Genomic DNA, 27,526 nt, shown 5'->3' on the forward strand with positions numbered 1-27,526 from the left:
AATATAAAGATTTTTTAAGAATATAAAGATTTTTTAAGAATGTTGTTAAAAAAGAGTTAGAATAAAATATTTAGATTGGTTCTTCCTAGATTGGTTAAGATTCATAATTACTTTTCAACAGTAACAAAGTTTCATTTACTGCACGCTAACTAAATCAGAAACTTTTATCAAAAAGTTGCGACTAACAATTATCATAATATAGCTAAAATGATCTCTCGAACTTTGCTATAATTGAGAAGGAAGAAGTTAATATCAAGTTATTAATTTCGTTCCTGTCATAATGTCATAAAATTGATATTCTTATAATTAAAGCTTTTTCCGTTAATTTCTTGTGCTGATAATTCCAGTTCTATGATTCATCTGTAATAATTTTAAAATTAAGAAAAAGAAGTGTACATTTTATTCCCGATTTATCAATTTTATTCTTTTTCCAATTTAATTGATTATTTTGTCAATTAGGTTTTTTTTCATTATAAATAGCGTGTAATAAAATTATACAATTAGATCGTGTATTATTTCATTATAATTACAAAAAAATAATAGAAAGTAAAAGATAGAAATAACATTTTATATACGTATCAATATGGTTGAAATAATATCACTCAATTTTATCGTAGTATAATATTTTTTATAATTCTATCTATATTTTATAAATCTAATTTAATATTTTATATTTTAGATGTACATTTTAATATATCTAATTTAATATTTTTTATAATTCTATTCTATTAATTTATATAATGTATGGTAATATCGTTAAATACACCCAGAATTAAAATATTTAATAAAACGTCTATTGCTTAAAAATTATTATTTTGCAATCAATATCTCATATATTGTGGCTTCAAACGCATTCTGGCGTGCTCGGTAAAAAAGGCAATTATTACCTTGATTGCTTTCTTTGGAGCTTTTACGAGAGCTTTGCGCTAGCCTCAGATCTTAGGAGGATAATGCGTCGGCGGCGGGTGAGATGGAGAGAGACAGCGCCGAAAGAGGCGCGCGAGCGAGACAGTAGAAACAGCCACCGAGCACAGACCATGACTAGTAGTCAGTCGGCGGTCGGAGTCCGCGCGCGACGGATCGTGAGGTGACGGGGTTGTACTACTTGCTCGCTCGCTCGCTCTTTTGGCAGCGACGTGACGTTACAGTTGACTCCGCGCGAAACGGGAACACGTGTATGCATTCGTGCGTGCATTCCGTGTGCGACGACAAGTGAAAAGTGCGCGTGTTTTTGAAACGCAGGTCGCGCGTGGACGAGGACTTGAAACGGATATATATACGAGAATCGTCTCGTCCGAACCGGCTCTTTGTACGTATCTAGTTGCGAATCGTGTGCGAGACACGCTCGTGATTAAATTCCCATTAGATTACGCGAATTACATACGAGAAGCTGGTAGCGGCGACGGTGTGCGATTTGGACCGATGCATTTCGGTGGGCCGTGTGACAAAAATATCCGCGAAAAATGTCGGCAGCTCGCCAAGCGGCCTCGGGAGCAGCCGTCGCGCTTCCTTGAGGCAGCTTTGATAAGATAATCCAGAAATAATCATCGATATAATGACATCGAGATGAGCGCGAAAATACGTGATATTATTTCGTTATTAAATGACTGACTTCGAAGAATGTTGGCACATTTCCCGAAGAGATAACTACAGATTCTCAAATGTCGGCTCTCAAAATACATGTCAGGGACATAATAAATCCATTTTCGACATTCGAATCGAGGGATCCATATTGAGATCCCCTCTTTACGAAAGAACGAATTTCACGCGAGCGTGACGATATAAAAGCGTCCTCGCGTTTCTGGCGTTTATGGAGCTCTGAGATTCCTCGGAAATTATGCTGCGCCCGAATGTGGACCGCGAGATATGGAACGAGAGCACGTCTATTCTTGAGGAACGTTCGCGGCAAAGGCTGCAGCGTGTTCTTACAAAAAGAGTAGCACGTCAACCGCTGAAAAGGAATACGTGCGCAGAGAAAGGAAATGTCAAGTATTCCAGACACGCGTATGTGAAAACTCGTTCACCCGATCATTTCTCTCTTCCTCGGAATTTTCTCAATTGCGTAAGCCAAACGTTTCGGACGTGACGTAAGTCAAAAATCTTGGGAATCTCTTAAGATAATTATATCATAATTCAATTAATTATCGATGTTATTCCTCGGCACAAAGCTACCGTTGTAAAAAGATTTAAGAGCGCGAATAAATATGGTATTCCACACACGTACCGTTTCTACCGGTGACGCCTTACTATAAGAAAAATTTATTTTTATTAGAAAGAACAACGTGACATGAATAATCAATGTTTGATAATGGGAGAGTGTAAATGTTGACAATTTATCATATTAATATTTAAATTTTTTAATTGCATTAATTTTTTATTTTCATATCGCACGGATAAAAAGAGTTTTAGCAATGCTTGCAATATGCAGAAATTTTAGCAATTATAAATTCTACATAGCATGCATTCACTAAAAATCAACAATCTTCATGAATAAATAAACTACTAGAAATTCGATGAAAAAATCAAAACTACCTGCACATATCTAACGTGACATGTTTTTCCTTCTGATGAAATGATTCCTGTCACAAAATTTATTTAAAATATTAATTATTTTTCCGTTTCTTTCGGCCGTGAACGGAATATATAACTGACAAACATATAGATAAATATATAAAAAACGAATACAAGTTAAAGTATAAAAACTTTGTGAAAAAAACAGCTAGAATATAAAATATAATACAAAATTTCTTTAAGATAAAAAACTTTTATATTTTTACCAGCTCGTTAAATTCGCAAATACTGTAACTTTCTTTATTACAGAGACGAATAATCATAAAAAGATATTATCCGTTACATCATATGTTAAATGTAATTTAAAAACATATCACAATATAATGTGAAATATGATTTAAAAGACAGAAAAGTTACATGTAAAATGTCAAGGATAGAAAATCATGCGAATTACTGAACGAAATTGCGACAAAACTCGAAAGAGTGTAGATAGGACTCGATTCTACCAAGTAGCCCTTCGTCGCCATTCATGCATATTCAGCTAAACGTAGAGAAAAAAGGGCGACAACCCCAGTGCGGTTGTGAATGCAAAATACTTTGCAACAGAAGATCTTTTAATGAAAAATTTATGAAACGAAAAGTTGATAACTTGTATTATACTCTTTCTATAAATATAAAAATTTTTATGATAATTTGAGATATGCTATTATAAAAGTATTGATATATAAATATGTGTATATGAATGTCAGAGTACAACCCTTTAACCATTTTTTTCTATAATTGACTTCCGTTTAACTATATGTAATTGTCGCAATATTTTTTCTCCATTAAAACTAACTTTCATATGAAAATGATAAAAGATATATTTTATTCTTTTCTTCTGTTATGAAATAATTTCACGTATAAAATTATAGAGACTACAGAAAATACAGATTTTTCCAGGATTTTATATTTTATATAAAACATTTCTAGTAATTTAATATTTTTTGAAAAAAGAAATTAATTCAAATAATTGATTTAACAACGAATGAAAAGCCTCGGTGAATGAAGAACCTCGGTAAAAAGCTTATATTCGTGATATTGCAGCGCGAAAAGGCGTCACCGTTCGTCGCTGAGTGTCGCGCGATTTTTACCTTCGCTCTGTTGACGCTGCGGCACGAGCTAAACGATCGTTTTTATTCCCCATAGAGAAGAAGTGGATCCGCGTCAGGGGAGAAAATGAACGGTGAACAGAAACGGTGTGAATGTAGGAGACCCTGAGGAATAGAAAATCGTTTGTGCGAAACGCACATTCGCATTTTAATACGCAATTAAAATTACGAACGGCGCTTCACGCCGTTGCCTTGTCACGATCTGTTGAACCAAATGGAAAAATAAAATAGATTTGAATACGTTAAACGCGGGCTATATCTCGCGCTTAAGTTGAATCGGCTTTCCGCTCGACTGTCGCCTTTTCAACTGTGCTCTGCGATATTACAGTAACTCGATTATTTCGAGTAGCGAACATAACACGTGGAATATAATGTAGCGGAATAAAGCCTTTACATGCGCCTTACATGCGAATCGACGCGTGCGATTGTATGATTTCGCCTAGAATATTGTGGATACAAGATATTATAAGCAGGTTTATCTCGTCGCTCGTTGCTTGATGTATATCTTCACTTTTATAATATATTATCCAATAAACGAGAGAGTTTCTAGCACATTATATCCCACTTTACAGCTTCACATCAGAATAGATAAATATCTTCGATGACAATCGTAAAAATATTTTTTCACATTGTTTTCAAAATGTTACAAATTTATATTATAAATTTAAAATGAAAAAAAATGATATTATAAAATGATATATAAAAATGATAGCTAAATCTGTACGTATCTCTCGGAATACTTTTCGAAAATTGAATGACGCTAATCGCTTTCGGGTGGAAAGACATCCCTCGTAGCAGAAAGTCGACGGCAATTGGGTAACTTGCGAGAAGAAAGAACTTATCGGTTTTCAATTTAACCATCGCTTTAGTTCTTCAGGACGCAATTGTCGCAAAAGTCCACGGCGATTGCTAATGAAGTGCACATACGCATGTATGTGACATGTATACGAAAACCGTATATGATTATACACACATATGTATACGTAAAACTCAATCTCCCACGCGTTACTTCTCAACTTCTGTCAACGACAACATTCGACAGGGCGACTGCTTCCGTTATACTCACAAGCCGATACTATCTGGCGAGTGTCAAGTTGTATTTCATTTGTAAATTATTTTTCCCGCGAGTCTATCTCTCGGTACCTCTCGTCCGTTTGTCCATCCATCCTATCTACTACCGTATCCTATCCTGGCAAACGCGGCCCTAAAATATTTATGTGCGCAGATACCGGATTGTCGAACGCGGTCCAATCGCAGCCACCGTTCGCGAGAACCGCCGCGGGCCGATTAATATAAAGCCACCTGATCAAATCGCGTTTCGATTGAAAAAAAGGGGAGGAAAAAGGAAGAGGAAACAAAATACAAAAATACTATCATTTTTTAGCAACGCATGCCGCGGGCATTTCGCGCGATCGCGTATCGCTGCGAATCGTACTGATTCGCACTGAATTCCCACGAATTTCGAGTGGTCACGTCGCCGTGGGAAATTAATCGGGCGTGAGTGTGTGCACCTCGATCGACAAAAGTGGCTGTTTTCCGAATGCCGGAACTCTCGTGGATTTGGTGAATACCAATCCAGGAGGAGGAACAGGAAGCGCCGAAGGAGGTGCAAAGTGGAAAAGGTCCGTGCCTGGTCGGACGAACTGGATAAGCGGCGCATACGCACACGTGGAAGCCCGACAGATCGTTAAATGAATGTTGTTGCGGCGGGCGTTGGCGATCGTGACGGGAAAATCGAGGGGGCACGGCAGGATCGCTCGATTTAAATTCATAGATGTGCGAGCGGACGGGCCCACAATGGTGGTTCGGTTCCCGCAACAAGTTCTGCTGTTACTCGTACTCGGTGAGTAAGAAACACCCGCGGGTATTCTAACAAATATGTCGCGGGATAATCACATTTTTCTTCAACGATATTGGATTCGAGACTAATGAGAAAATGAGAAAAGTTGATGGATGTTTTGAGCTTCAAATAAAAATTAAGATACTTTGTTAAAGTAAAAATATAAAAATATGAAAAAATAAAGTAAAAAAATCCCGTGTTTTTTCATTATTTTTCTCTATTAATATGATTGTGGAATCAAATTCCACAGTATTGGGAGAAATATAACAGTTATAGAACATATTTAGATGTATTCCTAGGTATTTAAAGTTTATGCAATTTGATATTCTTAAGAATTGGAATAATCTATTATTTTATATCTTGCCAATAAAAGTGCAAATATCAATATGTTTACAATAATTTCCAGACAGTACTAGTATTTTTTCTTTTCTTATCGTTCAGCCAATAATTCTAATTTCAAAATACCGATAGTTTATTTATAAAATAAATTTTAAACAATGTTTCAATATATGGACATGACATCTATCCATATATATATATATTTTATTTAAAAACTTATTGTCCTTCGAAATTTCATTTACTCCACTTTCAAAAATAAGCAGGTCATATATGTTCTATATTTAGGTACTAGCCAAGTTAATCCGCCATGTGTGCGCGCGCGTGTAGCATAAACGCACATATAGCGCCTGCTGACTTAGCTCTTTTTCGCTGTTTTCTTTTTTTCTTGGCGAGGTGCTGTGCTGACTCGTATCGAGTTTCGACACTTGGAAGGTTGTCTAATTAAGGTTGTAGAAACAACACACACACATAGTAAACCAACGTGACCCTTAGATTTTAATTGAATTGGTAAAATATTTTTTATGTAAATAATATCATCCATCTCTTATGATTCAAGTTTCTTAACATTGAAATAAGCATTATTATTCTATTTTGCTTCAAGAAAACTTCTAAGAGAGATGTTCTATATGCAAAATTAATTTCAATGTAATTTAATTTTGTCTGTGTTATATAAAATAGAGAAGATTTTATAAAACATTTAAAGGATTTTTGCGAATAATATCTAGATAGTCGCGATGATAAAAAGTGACGATGTATATGTGAACAATTATCAGGATGAAAGTTTGATGGCAATCAAAACGATAAAAAGGAAATGCTTTTATGTGATATGTCATTTAATCGCAGCTACTTTCATACGTGCTTTCATCAAGTGACAAAGGCGAATGGAGTTTTAAATGCACGTAAAACGCAAACGCATCCTCCAGAATCCTGTTTCTTTTTATGGTACTCTATCTATTCTCAACTTGCAGCGCGACGGAGAATGCAGCGCTGAACAGTGTCGTTGCGCAATGCAGTGGATCTACCGGACGTTAAGTTTTTGTTCGTCTCAGGTTCGAATCCGATATGAACTTAAGGTGGTACACGTTCGGCTAATCCGCCTTGAAGACGGGTTAGCGGCACGAGAAGTAGAAGTTTAATTAAGCCAGATTACAGGAACCGAAATGAATAAAGTTTCGTCAAAGAGGATCACGAAAGACATCTCGCTCTGAGAAAGATTCGACTAAAACAAGATCGAATGTCTTGGCAATAATAAATAAATAAATAAACCATTAATATTTTATATAACGCATTTTTAAGAATCTAAAATAAAGCAATAATTTCTTCAGCTTATTGGTTACGTGTTGCGTTGCTAATGTAATAAAATAAAGTTAAAGATTTTCTGAATATAAATTATTTGCTCGAAAAATAAATAACATATATTTTGCCTCTTTTTTTAAATTAAATATACGTTTAGGTAAAACAGTTTATTAAACTACGTAGTGCAACAGTAATTAAAATGCCGATGGCATTGGTTTCTCTTTTGTTGTGCATTCAATTTTGTAATTACATTCAATTTTCAAGTATAAAAAACGAAATTTATATGTAATTTCGATGAACGTGGACATCGTTTCTCCATGTTAAAAAACACCATCCAATTTTTCGAATCGGTTCACATAGTCGTGTACGCACGAACGGCATTTTTTTCGCGTTAAATCGATAACACACCGGACAAACGCCGATAGAGAGCCCTTGGCTGATCACGTAGTGTGTCAGATACTACCAATTGCATCGTTAATTCACAGATATACGCTCGGCGAACGTGCCGCAATTTCCTGAGCGCTGCTGCAGGCAGTGACTTTGTTCAATTTGCAGATTTTCTTATCACTTAGCAAACCCCAATCGAACGCCAAACAATATTATCTCGTATTATCGGCCTAATTCATCTCAAAGCAATCGAACACTGCGTGATGTTGAGCGAAAATTGTCGTTATGACCAATAATTGAGCCTAGATACGAGCGTACATCGAAATTGGAACACGGAAACTGCACGTATTACTCGTGAAACGATGAACGATATATTCGCTGATGATGGGAACGGCAAATACAATCATTCGAAATTAGAGACATAAAATTTATGGAGATTTGCCTGCCTTGATATGTAACATTTTTTACATTAATATTATCTCGAAAATGATCGTAGACATACTAAAAACATACTAATATTATCTCTCATGGATTTCTGAAATATATCTTTTTATCGCACACAAAAAAATTTTTTTAAATCGATTAAATTGAGAAATGATGAAAATCGCAAAAAAACGGTAAGAGTGTTAGGATTAACAATAAATAAAGCAAATTGCTTGACGTCCAGTGTCTTTTCAGTACAAACTATTATGTTTCTGGTGTGCGGATGCCCAACGGAAACATTGATGAGCTCTTTGTTGATCACAGGTATCGTTGCCGCACGATACTGCATCACTGATTCGTGGCTAACACCCAGTCAATTGCGGCTTACTACGCCACTTCTGCAATTTCAATCGAACGGTTAACATTGCGCGCCAGTCTGCCACAATAATCGTTTAATAGACATATCGTTTAATAGACATATCGTTTAATATACATAACATAATTTAACGCAAACATAATTTTGCGCAAATAATAAATATCGCGTTGAGAAAAATTATCGATTTTCTCGTTAGAGTTTTGGCAAAGACAAAAACATAAATCAGCGAACGATGTGCTACATTCGATTGTCCATTAACGAGATTGGCGTGTATCGCTATATCGCATCGTAGATTGCACTTTACTTCGCTGTATTGCATTCTCACTGTATGGCAATGTTACGAGTTCCCCGTCAAGCCGTATAACGTTTATCGATCGTCAATTAAGAGAAGTTTTCGATTAATATTGCAACCTTGCACTATTTCGAGTCAAAGACAATTATTGCCAATTAATTATATCGTACGTATATATGTATATATATATATATATATATATATATATGTATAATTTTTTTAGTCTGGTAATTGAATTCCTCTATGCTTCCTCTGTTTGTTAACTAAATATCATTTATATCATAAATATCATGATTATACATTTGTATAACAAAAGTGCCAAAATATATGTTTAGCAATTAACATTAAGGTAAAAGTTGAGAAAAATAATATGTAGAATTCATAAAAAATATACATGGAATTATGAAAAATTGTTGCAATTATAAAAGATCCAACAGATTCTATTCTTAAAAAAAATAAATAAAGGAAAAAAATTACACATTCACAAAAAATCAAAGTTTTTGAATTTATGTTCGTTGTATACTTGTAATTCTTTCTTTTGCATATAAACATATTACACAAGGTTTTACTCCGTTCTACTATTTCCATTTGAAAAAAAAAAAAGTACGAGAAATGAAGTCTCGCAGGTAGAAAATGTAATACTATGTCCTCACTTCGTAGAGGGAAAGCGTTCAATTTACATTTGTTTACAACAACGAATGGTTGATACATCTATCATGGTATTCAAATTTTTCTTTCCTCTCTCATGTCGCTTCTGGAAAACAAGCGCAACTTTGCAAACTTTACTTTACTGGGTGTATTATTTTTATCTGGCAAATAAACAGAATACTTTTTCCGTATCTGTTAATGAAAGTTCCTCGATTATAAAAGTTTCAATGTAATATATCCTCAGCATTATCGATATTAATTTCTATAAAAAATAATCTTAACTAATATATTGTTTTAATCTTCATGTTGCGATATCTTTGCATAACTTATTTATTGTGTACAGGAAATTCGACTTAACTTTTATATGCTGTCATAAACTAAATAATTCTGATTTTAAATGATTAATCTTGAATTAATCATGTAATTGTTAGAATATGATGATATGATATTGATAAGTATAATGTAATCAAATAAATCAAGAATTAGTAATACAATTAATAATGTATGATTCTTTCAAAATATTTGATAGCAATTTTTTTTAACTGATTGGATGAGTAATATAAAATTTAATTAATATAAAAATTACAAATTTTTGATATGACTTCAAATACAACAAGATTAATCATTTATATCATACAGCATTTATTTACAGAGGCATATAATATGAAAAAAAAATAACAAGAAAAAATTAATATTATGTTGAGAAGAAAATAGTGGACTAATTAAAAGACAGAAGCAGCAATTTTTGCATATCTCAATATCGTAAATAATCGGATTGCAAGAAATATAAATGAATTTAGTAATTCTACTTTCATCAGAGACGAGAATGGACTTACGCAATATCAGAAAAATCAACCACTTTAATTAAAATTAAAAATTGAATCACGTAACAAACTGAAATTTCCAATAGCAAAAAGAATGCTTGGTTTAAATGAATTTGCTTATAAGAATAAAATCTATATTTATCGAGGATAATTGAATTTTTTCGTACGATAAATCGTGAAAATTTGTCATGTTCTCGTTAAATTCATTAAATTTTTTGAATATTATAATTTTTCGGATTTAATTTTCGCAATGTTACCCACGATATACATGTAACATCGAGTTTAATAAATTTTTACAAAGGAATTAAAATTGATAAAATGTACATAATAAATAATTTCACTAATCACAATTATTTTTTCCTGTCATTTTTTATAGATTTTTTATTAAGCTTCAACCACACACATACAGATAATTATTGATTATTTATAGTTATAGCACAGTTCTAAATCTACTATATATATTATTCTATTCTATTTTACTTAGGAATTTATTTCTTTTTAAAGCATTGAAACCAAAATTAAAAACTACTAGAAGATAACCACAAAACGAAAATTTTCTTCTCGTAAAATGCCTCTTATTTATCTAGAGAATGAAAAATTACTGTATTAAAAGAAGATCATGATAATGGATATTGGAGCTGTAGTAGAATTTTAACGAAGCTATCAAAAACGTTATTGTATTTTTAATATTCTGCAAACTCGTTAGCATTGCTATATCTCAGTTATTACTCTTGAAATAACGTCGACAATGAAATTCAGGATTTCGATATTACGAAGACTGAGTTCCCGTGCATGAAGTTGCTTGACGTATACGTACTTTAGTTTGTCCGTTATGATGATAACGCAGTTATGACAAACAAGAATCGTAAACACATATATACACGTTTCTATTGCAGAATAAACCATGTCATGGTGAGCGGCAGCAAAACTGTAATTATAAAACAATTTTCTATAAGTGATTAGCATCTAAATGCAAAACTATTACGTAGCCAATTTAATGGAAAATAGTACAATTTCATTTGCGTTATAAAACTTTCTAATCAATCGCATCGTTCGAATAAAAGTTGTTATTTAATGATAGAAATTTGTTTAAATTAATTTAAATTAATTAATTTAAATTAATTAATTTTATATTCTGGTCATTGTAAGCTTTCTTCACTTATGCATTATGCATTGTATAAGATTTACAATATCTCTCAGTATATACACATAAGATACAAATTCCTCGCTATGAAGGAAAATTACATTTTGCCGTATTGTGTTCCCAAGAAATACCTAATTAACCGCGAAGTGCTGTCAATACTTGTCGATGAAACAGTGTCTTGGCGACGTTATAGTAGATGACTAAAGTTTCTAGTGGATATCTCCAGGTTCGCGTGACAAGAATTGAGTGCTAGTTGGAGAACGCGTAATCCGATCGAACATCGACCGTGTTTGCATGATTGTAGATGCCACATAAATATATCCGCTCGATATGCATCGCATTCAAATGCATCGCCGCATTCGCAGGAGATTCTCAGCTACATGATCGGATCAATTTGTAAGTTTCGAAGGGACGTTTCGTGCTTTGCATTGCGAACTAGAGATTTGTAGCACAGTAGATATATAACTAATTGAAGTCAACTCTGAGAAGAATAGTAAAGTGAAAACATTATCCAAAAACTTTAAATACACAAACTAATTTCGAGAAGCTTTTAGGTGCTTTATTAAATATTTCGAGAAGCTTTTAAGTGCTTTATTAAATATTTCAATTAATCAAATTTTGAAGAGCATCAAATATGCACGCCTTCGTTTTTAATATTCAATATTTATAATTTACAAAATACAGAAAGAAAAAAAAGAGAAAGACATCGAGTCTACAATTTAAAATCGCTGTAAAGTTCAGAAACTCTCATACGCTTTCGTGCAATATAATCTATCACTGAAAGCCACTTGGGAGTGAATAGAAAGACATTTCAGGACACGCGGTTCAACAATTTCCATCTTTTGAATATAGCCTGATTCCCTCCAAAGAAATCCGGTCCTTTCTGCAACGTCGGCGGCAGATAAAATCCGCACGATTAATAGACGTCTTTTTGCTCCGCGTGCGGGTTATCATTCCTGCGAATTGTTCTGCGGGGGCTCGATGGTTCGAATTCTGGCACGCCAACAGATCCTCGGTGATATATAAGTTATTCGTGATCGTTCGTGGCTCGGAATGCCCCAGGATGGCGCCCGTTTCGACGAATAGCAGGAATAATAACCGACGATGACCGTACCGAAGGAAGCTAGTAGTTTGACGCGAAAAAAAATGGATGCGCAAAGAGCAGAGAAAGGGAGAGGGTGGGATTTTTATATTTCAAGATAGAATAAAAGAGTAGTTCTCTTGGAGATTTTACGACTGCGTCGATGTATTTGCCGGTGTGAATATAAATTGGGGTAATTGAGGCGTGAATGTCGAGTATGACGAAGCACTAGCGACATTCGCGCCGCGCGTTTATCAGCGAAATTGTGGACGTTCTATTTGCAAAGTAAAGCAACTTACCCTGTGACACGACTAGGGTAAAATGAGACACGAATGCGCTTTATTCGACATGATCATATAAAGTACTTTGTTTTAAAAAATTATTTGTTTACAATGTTTAAATATACTACAAACGCAATATATATACATAAAATCATTAAAATCACTAAGAGCTTATAAAGAAAAGAAAAAATATCACGAAAAAAAGAAAATATTACGAAATAATGATTAAAATTATAATGTAATGTAATATACGTGTAATATCATTAATATAAATAATATATTTAATTTCTAAGAAAACATGCAAACTAGTTTATTTCATGTCATTTGTAAATAATTAAATTTTTATTAACTGCTACGAACAAAATGTTGTACTTTACTTCTAAATTTCATAGAACGTCTCTGTGTCTCCACGTAAATTTAATATTTTACTTCGCAAACATAAAGTTTAATGTGCACACAGAACAAACATATTACCATATTATATTCATAAAAAAGAATAGTAATAATATTTTACATTGTAAAAAAAATGTTCTATTTCCCTCTCTCTTTTTTATGATTATATGCTTTTATTAATGTGAGGTAGAATTTAAAGTCGTTCTACTTGAAGTTAATGTAATAACGCCGACAATTCCTTTCAGCTTATTTAACGTGCTTGATCCTAAAAAAGCACAGAAAGCTAATGAAATATGAATAAATTAACAGATATTAGAATGAGATATAAGATTTTGTAATTAATAATGCAATTTCATGTTTGTAATTGAAAGCAATTTAATAATGTATTATTATTATATATTTTATTGTAATAATTACTTATATATTTTATTGTAATAATTACTTTAAAAAAATCAATTAATTAGGTGCTCAATGATTTCGAACATTCTGCATTAAGTTAATATATTTACAATTATTATAAGCACAAATATATATATATATATATATATATATATATATATATATATATAAGACACATACATCTGTGTACGCGACGTTTATAAACACATATGCATGCATATATATATATATATATATATATATATATATATATATATATAGTTCAATAAATTCACCTGACACGTGCATGGTTAAAAACAAATGAAAGAATGTAAAAGCACGTTGAAGAATATGGAACAGGTGACGAAAGAGAAAAAAGCCCGAGAGACCTGTGAAATACTCAGACGAGCATCAGCATTAGAAGAGAAAAAACGCTTTAACTGCATAAAACGTGGCTCCAGTAAAACTTAGCAAATGCCAACGGCGAAAAGTCACATCAAGAAAATATGGAAACCTCATTATGAATATTTCATGATATTACAGAAATGATGAAAATTCTCAAATCTATTGCGCTATTTATGACTTAAATATAACTATAATCAATGAAAAAAAGTTTGAAGTTGATATCGAAGATGCAAAATAGGAAATTTATTTTAAAAATAAACATACGAACGAACAAAAAAATTTAAGAATTAGAATTAAGAATTAGAATTAAATATTCATACCGAGGCATCGATTGCGCTTTTCTACACGTACGTATTATGTTCGACGGCTTAACAATGAAATACAGCATTTCTCGTATTGAAAGGTCGATTTCAATCGATACGAACAAAAACACAAAAAAACATCAACCTATTCACGCAGACCGCGTATAAACCCATGCTTAAAATCCGTAATTTATGTGCTCGTGCGTCAATGAAGAAAATAAAAAACGTTTGTGCAGAAATATAATGCTTTATATAGTCTTCATATGATACTTTCCTTTACTGCTCTGCGCGAATTATTTTCGTGATCGATGCGTGTATCAAAATTGTTTATTGTACGAATAGCATGTCAGTTGGAATATATATTTTTTGAACATAAAAATAAATTAAATAAATACATAGAAATAATTAAATAACACAAGAAATTAAATATTTGTGGTTACATCCAATCATTCAGAAAACAAAATTTTATTTTTATTTGAAATTCATTTAATTTTAATTAATTTTAATGAAAATATAATATTTATAATCTTTTACACGCGCGGTAATCGAGATATTAATTATTAATATATGTTTATTGTAATTATTATAAAATATGAAAAACATGTAAAGATATATGAATAATATTTGAGTTTGACATCCTATTTTTAATTTACTTAAAATTTTTAATAATAATATTTTGGACAATAATAGTATTTCGTTTGTAAATAAACTATTACTTTATTGTCGATGGGCCCACTATAAGCGAAAGAAATACTAGGAGAAGTGTACTGTAAATACTTGATAGCACGTGCACCAGTGCCCCAAGGCTCGTATTGCTTATTTTCGTTCTAAGATAATGACATAACAAACAAAAATAACTTTTTATTTTAATTATAAGAATTGCTTTGCAAATTAAAAATATCTTTATATTTGACAAAATTGCGTTTTTATCATTAATTGTAAATATACTACAATTTTTAAACGATAAGTAAAGTGTTACAATTAAAAATGATTTTGAATCGAGATATATCAGCAATGTTTTTTCGCCTTAAAATGACAATTATTTTTGCAAAATTGTTATATTTCTTATATGGCTTTGATTGCGAACAAAATTATTATTATTACAAACAAAATATTTTCAGTTATATATTGAGAACTTATTTTAAAAATAAAATGCTAAATTCTCACATAGATCATAATTTTTAAAATTTAACATTCTTATTTAAATGTTATCTAGCGACATATTTGATATTATAATAACAGAAGCAGATTAATAATGATTCACTGGTTTTATAGGACAAAAGAAGATTATAATAAAATGTATGAAGTCAAGCGAAAATGTACCGATTGCTAAAATAAATCACTGAATTGACGTCTCCATACATATTTCACATGCGACATCCTCTCTTATACATGTCAAGTTAAATTAATATCCAAATGATATTATCACAATAATAATTGAAATGTCAATGAATACGAATAAAATACGCCGTATTAAATATATCGAAACAATTCGAATTTGTAGATATATTTGATATCTTAAAATGTTCGTAACTATCCTTCGCAGTATCCTTTACTATGAAAATTTCTGGAAATCAAATTTTTAATTTAAAATTTTAATTTAAAATTTATGTGCATATCAATTTGTTTCATAAATTAATCGCTCTTTAACTTGTACTTGCAAATTTCGCTAAAAATGTAGATATTACGTAAACAGCATCATTCTATGGATAATACAAAATCATCGCGTTGTTTCGCGAAATGCCAATCGAAGAAGCGCGCACTTCGAGTAATTGCGCTATAAAAAAAAATCATTAAACACTCCAAATGATTACAATAGAAAGAACATCGCGATGCAGAAGGTGGAAAATGCGGGACAGCGGTGTCATTTCCGGCGGCGCTGCAATTCGCTTCCCGCCGGAAACTTCCGGTCACAACGCTGGATTCGAAAACATTCTGCGGCAACTTCTGTTCTCGTTTTATTGTTATTACACACGAGTGCATTTCCAACGAGGCATGCTACAGAAACCTATGTACATGTATATTTGGCCAAGCACACCTATGTACATTTGGCCATGAGAAAAGGCATAGTTTCTTCCCATTCCCTTAAGGAAAATACGGTGCATGAAAGCCTTGAGCTTGTTTCATATTTATATATGATTTGTTATATGGCTCGTTGCACGCGCATTGTTGTCGTAATTATACATATAGTTACGCATGCTTATAATTTGCAATTCCATCTACGCTATATAAATCCAGGGAAAACTAAGATATCCAGAATAGCAATAATTTGTTGAATAAAATAAATTCGTTTTCTGCAAGTCGACTACTTTAAAAATATTGCTATAAAAAAATCTTACACACATTTTGTGAATATAAAATTTTATCGATTAATTTATCCATATTCTCTCTCTTTTTTGCTACAAATGCTTTTCTACAATATAGTTTGCAAAAATTATTTGAAAAAGACGCAACTTACAAACAATAAACTTTTATTGGTTCTCAATTAGCACTTAAAGTTCAAGAGAAACTGCGCGATCGCGTTTCCCTTCATTCCGTAACGAATTTTCGAACGACAAGAATAAATAAATGATTACGAAGTTCCCAACAATACGCGGTAATTTCGACATGTTTGTCGTATCGCTACTGCAAATTACTCGACCGCCTTTGTTGCGGTTCCCTTTGCAACTCGAGCTTTATCTTCTGGAAATACCTTGCACCAGAAAATGGAGAGAGTAAGAGATCAGGAAAGAAAATGAAAGGAACACAACAGCCAATGCACTAGTTCGCCATCGTAAAACGACTTTGCGCTAATAATGAAGCTCTATCGCGGACTGATAGTGACTTGGATAGTGAGCCCTTTGAAATATTGGCTCTCGCTGGCAAAACTATAGAATTCACGAGCAGACAGCACCAGGCAAAAACAATAGTATGTCGAAATTGAACGATGCGAGACGAAACGAAACGCAGACAGCTGAATGCGATTATAGTTTATTTCGATCCATGAGACGAAATACGAACGGCGTCCAAAGACAAGTAAATAAGCCTCTGATTGAAATCTTCGTAATCAAATCTGTGGCACATGGTAAATGATCCAGCTTCAGTGATGAATGGATAATGAATTTAAATATGGAAATAGAGATATATTTTTAAAATCAGATGTATGCATTCAATTTTTCTTTATGTATACTACAATATTTTGTGCGGACAGAATCATTAAATTAGAATAAATTGCAAACATGTAGCCGATATATAATTTTCCTATCAGTTTTTTTAGTTAAAAATTGCAAAAAATGTAAATAATTTAACAGATACAGAAATTATCATATGTCTTTTTCATTACGTTAAAATATACAAGTCGAGAAAACGAGAAATATTGGATTCCATTTAACTATCTCAATTTTATATAATTTACATTTACATAACAGAATTATAATAATATAATTCATAAAACAATTTTCTGATCACATGACGATTAAATCGAAAGTATTTAGTACTCACAGATAATAAAATTTGTAACAATTATTGCCACGACTTAACAATTACATGTTGTGCGCTTAAGTAAGATTAATGTTAATGGTGTCTACGTTTGCCAGAAATTGCCTCGGTATTGTTGCTCGTTATATATCGATGGAACGGTAGTAGTTCTACGACCTGGCCGGCACGAGGAGACACGAGATATTAATATCTCTTATTTGACCCTCTCTTAATTCCATCCTTCTTTATGCACTCCTTTTCCACATATAACTCACAGAGTTGTGTAATCAAACCAATTAATCTTCAACTATTGTAGTGAGAGATGCGTTATAAAAATTCTGAGAAAAATTATGTGTTTTATTATCGAAGTTAAAAATTGATTTTACAATAATAATTACTTCATTCACATTCATAGAGAAATTAATTCATAATTATTCATCGAAGAAATCTCTCTATTCAGTTCAAGCACGATCATTTTCCTCCCTTTATGAGGATTTATTTTGCAGAACGCTGCGCCTTATTGGTCCTCATAGAGATTATGTTTAAAATAATATAAGCGAGCAAACATTCTCTCTCTCTCTCCCCCTTCCTCCCTCTCTTTCCCCCTTTCTCCCTCCCCTCTCTCTCTTTCTCGTGCTCGTATTTCAATCTTGGATGGCGAAGCCACACCGAAGGTTGGCGTATTCATTTTGTTAATAAACCGCGGCGCGCGTGTTCGCGCTCGCACGGGTATATATACGTACGGGATTGACCCAATTCTCATTAAATTCCTGGCAGTCGTCACGACGCCTGCTTGCTCGCCTGGTTGTGCGCTCGTTGTATGCATACGCATTTTCATATCGCTCGCTTCGGTTAAGGGAAAGAGAGAAAGAGAGAGAGGGAAAGATCCGTCAGTCAAAGAGAGAAAGCTTCTTCGGAGGGAATATTGGTGATCGTTTGAGAGACAATACTTTGTCCCTGCCTTTGTGAAATATGCCGAGACGCATACATGCGTCCCTTACAGCAAACGATTGACCCACATATTACAAAATCGTGCGCTCGTGAGTTTTCCCGTTCGCGAATGCCGGCAACTTCATTGTTTTTTACCGCGTACGGTCAAATGAAATAAAATTGGACGAGCAGATGAGAGAAACAATAAAAATCGATTCTCCATTAATAAATACGCTTATGTAGCGTTTAGATTACAGAAATGTTTTTTTTCATGCTATCTTCATTGTTTTTTGCAATTGGCAAGTTGAATAAAATAATATGAGCTGTATTAAAATTATAGTAGCCGATCTCGAGATAAATATTTGTTTATCGTTTGTTTATCGATTATTTTATGGATTATAAAAATATCTGTTATTGCCTTGCTGGAGATTTTTATTTTTACGAAAATAACAATAATTGTGTGCGCACACACATTCACGCGCGCGCATTCCAATTAATTCAAAAACCATAATTGATTCGCTGCAAAATTAACTCAGTCATACATTTTTAACAACATATAAAGCCTCTCGATAAATAATTTAAGAAATTTAACAAATAATGAGTCATATAAATCCTAACTGAATTATCAATTATTTTAAACGAATAATATAAATAATTGTACTTCAATTAGGGTGGAATATGATTAATTATTTGTTGAACTTTTATATATATAATGATATATATTTAATGCTCTATCTCTTTCCGATTACTTTTAATATTCGATACATAAACAAATTAATTTGAAGTAAAGCAAATTCTACATGATTATATAACAAATTATTGATCATATATCGATACAATCGTAGAACTGTCAATTATATCAGGTTTCCATGAGTTGCTGATACATAAATGATATTAATTAGAGAACCTGCACATATATCCTTCTATTAGGATAATTTGATGTAGTCATGCCATTTCTATCGTGATATTATCAATTTACGCTCAAAATAAACCTAATTACATCGTGTCATTAGCGTAGGAAACAAAAGTTTATTATTAATAATGAGAACAAGCAAAGGCGGGCAATGTAAACAAATTTGCAACATTCAGTCATTGCTCACATCCACGAGTATTAATAAATAGCTGGAAAATCTATGTGCAGAACGTCGATGTAATCGCGAAACGCAGTTTAATTTCATTATACATTATGGCGTGCTATGTTTACTTTAAACTCGCATTGCATCTCGGGTATGCAATACTCGTGTGCAATCACGTAACTCAAATTGGTCCCGTACACATACGTATTCTATTATATATATGTTTAAAACGTTCCGAAATCAGAAGTTACATTACAAATGTTATACATACTATTTTATATTCACTTTTTTCCAAATCGTAATTGTAAATGTACGTTAATGGAGCAAAAATTATTTTTCAAATGAAGAAATATTAATATGTATTATGAATTATAAATTGATTGATATATTTTGGTGATTCAAGATTATAAATATAATTCTTTTGATAAAGAAATATAAAGAAATTCTTTTGATTAAACATAAAATTTAATTTAATAAAATTTATTTTTTTCAAGGTTTAATTATTCATATATAAAATTAATATAATATTGTATTATATATATATATATATATATATATATATATGTATATATATATTTATTTATATTTATACAGTATAATTGTATAGTTATAGTATATTGTATAGTTATAATTATATGATATTATAATGGTATTATAATTATATAATTATAGTATAATTATATAGTTAAATTTATGTTAAACTTTTCAGCGTGAAAATTTATTTATTTAAGGTCATAAAAATATGAAAAAATTTTAAAACAAGTTAAATAAAAAAAATTACAATCTTTTGCTTCAAATTTTATTCTTCGTGGATAATCTGTCAAAAAAAATGCTGAATATTTGATATTCTATATTTGATATTTTAATATTTGATATTCTATATGCGATGTAAATTATGTATCAAAAAAAATTACATATCGATATTTTGTGTTGATATTTAATCATTTCTGACTTTGGCATCGGCACTTCAGTACCATTTATCTTTTTTACGTCAACGATATAGGAATAGAGAGCGAGATATAAAGCTTTTTAAATATGACAACAATAGTGGTGGATCGAAGACGACATAAATTATACACAGAGCTTTTGTTCTTTAACAATACCTGTCCTTTGTCTTTCGATCTTGTCTAACGTGCTAAATATTCCTATGTTTTCTTATCTTTAGTGATGCCTTTCAAGGTTTTTAGATATCAATATTTGCACAAGGACACTAACTGCAACCATAAAGTTACTATAATATTTTTTCTGAAATCGGTAGTATTATATAAATAAATTTAATCATATTATTTTATATTAGCAAACTAAAAAATAATTATGAGAAATTATAAACAACTATAAATATTTTACATTTCTGTAAATGTAAAAATTTATAGATCCTTTCTCTTTTGAGCTTCTGATATTACATATATTTTTGATAAGTCAGATTTTTTTAAGGAATTGTTATTAATTAACTTATAGGACATTTATAGGAAAATTTAGATGAGCATACAGTAATTTCGCAATTTGCACTGCGTTAACATATTTTCGTAAATTGCAGCATAAATCCAAATTTGTACAAGAAATTCTTGTCTGGTATTCTATGCGAAAATTATTTATCGCGTTTCGGATTACACAATAAATTTTACGCAGTAGTTTCTTCAAAGAATATCTTATTACCGAAATCAGAAACGGTGTTCATGTATGGTTAACGAAAAAGTAAGTTTATGAAAAAATTAGCTGTTTACAAAAAAAGTTTTTAATTTAAATTTTCTTTGTCACTCTTCTTTTCATGATAAGTTCTTAATAATTTAATAACAATTTTATATTAAAAGAATTTTTTTTTAGTATAATCCGCTTAAGAATATCTTATATTGTGTTTATGCGTATTTATTAGTCATCGATTATATGAACTCGGAACAAAATACACATAAGGATAATAATTAATTAAACGTTTTGTAGTATTTCATTATTTCTTGTTATCAATTTCTTGACCTCCTTTTCCAGCCGATTTTCTCTCTCATTGCCAACATCTAAAGAGTTCCTCTTTAAGATTTATAGACTGTGGTTTAAACGTATAATAATAATGGAAAGTTTAATTAATTAAAGTAAAAAATTTCCAAATACCTGAAATTTGATCACCAATTAAAGCAATGGTGCATTTTGTTAGTTTTAAATTAAATTAATTAGTTTAATTGTCAATTTTTTCTGTAAAGCTGAGAACAATGTATAATTCGTTAATAAAGGTGATAAAAAGATTCTCTTTCTCCTACTTCAGAACGAGTTCCAATAAGTTTTTTTCTATCATAACGTTCTTCTTTCACACAGTTAGATAAAAAAACATATCTATGTAAGAAGGATAGAATGGTAGCGCGATGTTTAGTATTGCGAATTTGAAGAAAAGTGGAGGGCAGAGGGCGAACATTACGATAATGTTCTGCGAGGGATAGAAAGGAATTACAGTATTCGGTCGAAAGTCTCAAGAAAAGTTGGAGAACGGGAAAACGCCGAGAATAATAGAAACCGCTCATAGTGAGAGTGGGACGAAGCGAAAAGAATGAACGAGTGGATCTCTCAGGATCTCTTTGAGGTCGACCTCAGGGACCGAATGCGCGAAATGAGGAACGAAAAAATGATGTAGAAATAGAATACGAAAGATATGATGGTAAAAGCTAAACGTAAAGCTAAACGTATGCAAGTTGTATCAACAACTACAGTAAATTGATAAAGAGAGAATAAAATATTGTAAATATTAAAATACATATAAAATATTATATTTAATAAAAATTATTTTAAAAAATTATATTTAATAAAAATTATTTTAAAAAATTCATTCTATTATATAAATATATATTGCGAATGTTTTGCTTGGTCTATCGTAATTTTTTTAATTGCCCTAGTTTTGCGTACAATTGTACGAGTATATTCAATATAGATATAATTTCATAATACATTCGAAATAAATATATAATGCCATACATCAAAAAATATTCTATTCATATGTATTATTATTATTTATATTTATTTTAAACTATATTTATTATTTTAGATTATATATTTTTATTAATAATAAAATATAAATAATAAAAAATAATAAATATCATTTCGTATGTTTTACAAGAAATTAATATACCATTTCTCAATTTAGCCAAATTAAATTTCATTGGCGTCGCAATTATTATTATTATGGTAATTTCTAACATTTATAATTCAACTAAGCTCTGTTCGATATATACATATTGTGTTGTACATATAACATAACAACCTATTACCATACTAATCACATTCCAATCAAATATGTAGCATTGATCAGATTCTATAATTGATATAATCAATTATGATTTGCATTTGATCGCGCTATCTATGTCATTATCTGTCATTATCTTAAATATGTCATTATCTATTGTTAGACACAATGTGAATCTCTTTCTTTATATCAATTACAATTTTACGATCTCTTCCATTACGTTACATTAACGTTAATACATTTGGCTCGTTGCCGTGTCATTGGTCAGCGTTTCCGCGTCTAACTCCACCATTTCGAATCCAAGAAAAATAAAAGTTTTAATGCACCGTCACCAGAACCGCTCGTTACAGTTTTAGTTCTAATTTTGTTAACTTCGCTTCACCAAATTGTCGTTGACACATCTAATCGGCGAGCCACAAATTTGATACAATTCGTTAAATTCAGAATCGATTTGAAAAAAAAAGTCTCATTTAAGGAGATTAAATTGCAGTCTTTTTTAAATATGCGCAGCAATAAAAGTAACTTATTTAATTCTTCAAGATAAAATGAATTTTATAACGCGCGGAACAACGTTTTTGTACGAAGTTACATATTAAAAACCATGAGACCGCGCCACTTTTACCGCATAGAAAATATCCTTCCGCAAGGCAAGCATGTGATTTCTCCCAACCGTATTGCTATTGTGAAATAGCATCATTTTCAACGAAAATATGTAAGCGTACTCATTTCGCGCGCCAGTAGACTATCTTCGTATAAAACCGGCGCAACAAATTTCTCTTATTACAACGTATGCGGCATGCAAAGGCGTAATAGGCATCGCTATTATTATTGCTATTAAATTTCATATTCTGTATAAGCGACCATTACTGCGAGAATTTTTCTCTCGAAGTCAAAACGCTTGTTTTCAGATGACATATAGTCGCTGTAGTTAGACTGTATTTTATTAATAAATTAACGGACTAACATGTATACGCGACGATGTACGAGAAATTTGTATTCAAGGTTTCAACGGAACAAGATACATATTTCAGTCACGTACGGAAGATAATGGTGTAGCGGTGAAGGAAAGTGAAATATATGATAATAGAGATAATATATTTTTAAATTAACCTTTCTTAAAGAGAAAATGCTAATTTTAAAAGAAATTTAAAAAAATTTTAACACGTTTGATCGCTTTAAAGAAGGAATAAAAACATCTTGAATTGAATACATAAATGCATCGTTTAACAATGCCAAAGGACGAGATAAAAATACGTGTATATGTGTGTGTGTGTGTGTGTGTGTGTGTGTGTGTGTGTGTTTGTGTGTGTGTATATGTGTGTGTGCTTCGAAATTCTCTCACAAGTACGTGTATATCGCGTATGTGTATAGGATGAAGGATTATGCTCGTTTAGACGACGCGTGACATACGTCATGAAATCTTATTAGCCGAAAAACGTGGCGGAGTGTAGCAAGGCACATCCTGAAACTCAGAGCAACGTCTCGAAAGCAAAGCGGGCGATAAAGCCGCCAGGACGATGTAGGTGTCCCCGAGTATTGCATTTCGCCCCGGGAGATTTTATATCGTACATGCTTTGTTAGATTTTTGAAAGAGATAAAAGATTGCAATTTTCAAGATCATATTCCATAAACTTCGAATTTGTTGTCTATATTTTTCATTAATGTTTTCATTATAGACATTATTTTTATTGCATTTCTTTTAAAAAATCTGCTTTAGACAATCTATAATTTGTGATAAAATTAAAAAAAAAAAAAAAAAATATATATATATATATATATATATATATATATATATCGTATTTTATATATCGTATAATACAATAAACATTTAGAATAAGATACATATATCTTATATATATTTAAATGTTTATTGAATTATACGAAACATAAATAAAATTATATAGATAGAATTTTATCGCAAATTATAAATTATTATAAGATAATCTCTTTAATAATCTAGAATTAAATATTAAAGAATTTTAGCAAATTATTTAAAGTCCTTAAAAAACAAAAAAGTTTTCTTTTTAATCTTTTTTAAACTTAAAGTTAATTGTATTCTAATAACAAAAAATTTGAGTGCGAGAAAATGGCATTTTTGCAATTGCTTCGACAATAGATTTGAAATAGCATAGAAACATATACCACTAGCTATTTGTCTTATGCCATCAATTTTTTTACAGCATATATATTGTATATATCACATATTATAAACTCTGTAACACAAAGCATAAATATTTTCTGTTTCAATTCAATTCAAGAAACATTTTAATAGATTTTCCACACCAAGAAATTGCAGAAATTTCTATTTCACATATTCGTGAATGGTCGCACATTCTAAACGAAGCGGGATGTAGACATTTCTGCGTTCACTAAAGTTTCATTCTACACGCATCAAGTTAGTTGGTAGGTAGCTGATAACTAAGTATGTCCATCTTAAAGCGGATACGTTAAGATCTCTCAGGATGGGACTGGCTTAACGTGGAAACAATCGTGAAACGATCACCGACGTAATCCGCCACGGCGTTCAGAGTTTCAAGAGAAACTCTCCAAGATCTCGACCAAGTTTCAAGATACCGTCGAACTTGAGAGAATTTCAGAAGCCATATATATATATATATATATATATATATATATATATATATATCGTGACGTAATTAAAAGAGAAAAAATATTTTAGTCGTAATCTATAGAAAATAAGCTTATTTTCTACGAAAATCTAATCTATCGTGACGAACTTTTCACACTGTCAAAAAATCAATAAATTAATTGTGTCAGTTGTTATAGCGTGTATCCAATTTTCAAGCGTCCAATTTGTTTTTTGTGAGTTAGACTAGTGAGTATATAACATCGAGTTACAAAAGTATCAGGCGACAATCTAAATTCAGATATTGATCGCCTACCAATATATTCTCTCCTCCCTTTCCTCTCTCTCTCTCTCTTTGCTTCTCTCTCTGATTGGGATTTCATAGAAAAACGTTTGAAGTAATCGAAATAATTGCCAATCTTGGAAAACGATGGAAAACTATCAATCAATCACGTTGAGATGGTTTTCTATAATAGTTTACTATATATGTATAAGTAAAATGGAAACCATCGAAAGCTTAACCGACAAATAAATCAATTTTATATATATAAATGGCCCTCGTTGTTGTTCGCGGCGCCGGACAAACCACTAGAACGAATTAACGGTGACTATGGAAAGCGAGCACTCTCGGAAAAAAAACGAGCAAAGTGAATTTGGTACTGCTAGCCGCGGGAATGTAACCTGAAATAATACCCATGAGAAAACCTTATTTATCCATGGAAATGAAAACTGGCGAATATAGCAATGTAATTTAGGTGGTTTGCGCCAATGTATCGTAAAACTTTGTAGTCCGTATAAAGCGACTATATCACATTTAATTGTTGCAGATAGTTACCATGTGTGATTATGATATCAGGATAATGTTATTGTAATAGAATAGCCAAGTTAGAAATACATATATACGTATATAAACGTATCTCATATTCAATTTAGATATTATATTGATACCATATTTTCTCCATTTCTTTCTCTTTCTCTCTCTCTCTCTCTTTTTCTTTAATATTAAATATATATATATCAATAAGAATTTATTATTATTATTATTATTATTTTAATATCACACAAACAAATAATAAAAATATTAAGAAAATGAAAGAAAGCATTTTGCAAAATTAATATCTTATCCACTATTAATATCATTGCATTTAAGTAGTTCGCAAAGCTTATTACCTTAGTAATTGGAGATTGAAATTTAATTATGCCCTCAATTACACACAATTAGACTAATATCAGACTGATATCAAAATCAATATAACGCAAATTATCTAGATTGATTTAATTTGACTTAATTTAATTAAATCAATAAAGCTAAAATATATCATTACAATTTAATTTAATGACTAAATTGAAGGCAGATCAAATATCATCTCCGCAATCATTAGTTAAATTACGAAAAAAAATTATAAGAAATTTATAATATTTGCGAAAGAAAATAATGATTTAAAAAAGATAATTAGTAATTAAACATCTTGTATAGCTTTTCTTATTATTTCTACCAGAATTTAGACGTGATATTTTTCAAGATGAAAACCCGCAAGTCGGAGATAATAGCTGCGTCAGCTAGCTTAGAAAATATTTCTCACTGCTTATCCTTTTCTCGCTTCTTTCACTTACTCCTTTGTCACCCCTACCGTTGCTATTATGCGGAGAGCGAGAGATATATATCACACACCAAGAACATACAAGAAGTAACAAACAGCGATATAATTCTCGTGGCTGGCGGAATGCATTTGCAACTTTTAATGCCCAATATCTCATAGCTGGTGAAAGAATGTATAATGCGATCCGTTTGTGCGCGCAATAATGATAAACGCGGACTGAAAGTACGACGCGATTCTGCGTTCCCGATTAAAGCTGGCGAAACCTTAATTAAAACATGTTATGTATAAATGGGTATAATCATCCGTATTATATCGAATATCGAACATATTCATACATAAAATATTCATGCCCTCGATACATTCGTGGTGCAGTTTGTTCCATTTACAATTATCGGTTGATCAAATTTTAGTCCATGTCATTCTTTAATAACATGCAGCAAGTCAAATTAATTACAACAGAATCAATTGACAAATGCTTTGCAAAAATAAAAATGCGTTGAATTACATTAAAATACAAATAAAAAAATATCTCGAGATATTCAATTAAAATCACTTAATAAATTTTCGTAAATTTTGCATGATACC

The 27,526-nt window shown here is 31.4% G+C and overlaps 1 protein-coding gene across 5 annotated transcripts in view; it reads left to right on the plus strand.

Annotated features, from left to right (window-relative positions):
- The first annotated feature begins 1,065 nt into the window (after nt 1-1,065).
- Nucleotides 1,066-27,526, plus strand: part of LOC105258025 — a 110,965-nt gene continuing 84,504 nt past the window's right edge. The window contains exons 1-2 of one of the 5 annotated variants that reach the window (XM_011269074.3): nt 1,066-2,087; nt 4,888-5,505. In XM_011269074.3, coding sequence (XP_011267376.1) covers nt 5,358-5,505 — 148 coding nt within the window. In that variant the 5' untranslated portion in view covers nt 1,066-2,087; nt 4,888-5,357. Of the gene's footprint in view, nt 2,088-4,887; nt 5,506-27,526 lie in introns of those variants that run through there. The other 4 variants (XM_025412414.1, XM_011269073.3, XM_025412415.1 and 1 more) reach the window with 4 other exon arrangements.

Source organism: Camponotus floridanus, unplaced genomic scaffold (assembly GCF_003227725.1).
Source record: "Camponotus floridanus strain SB8 unplaced genomic scaffold, Cflo_v7.5 scaffold5, whole genome shotgun sequence".
NCBI lineage: Eukaryota > Metazoa > Arthropoda > Insecta > Hymenoptera > Formicidae > Camponotus > Camponotus floridanus.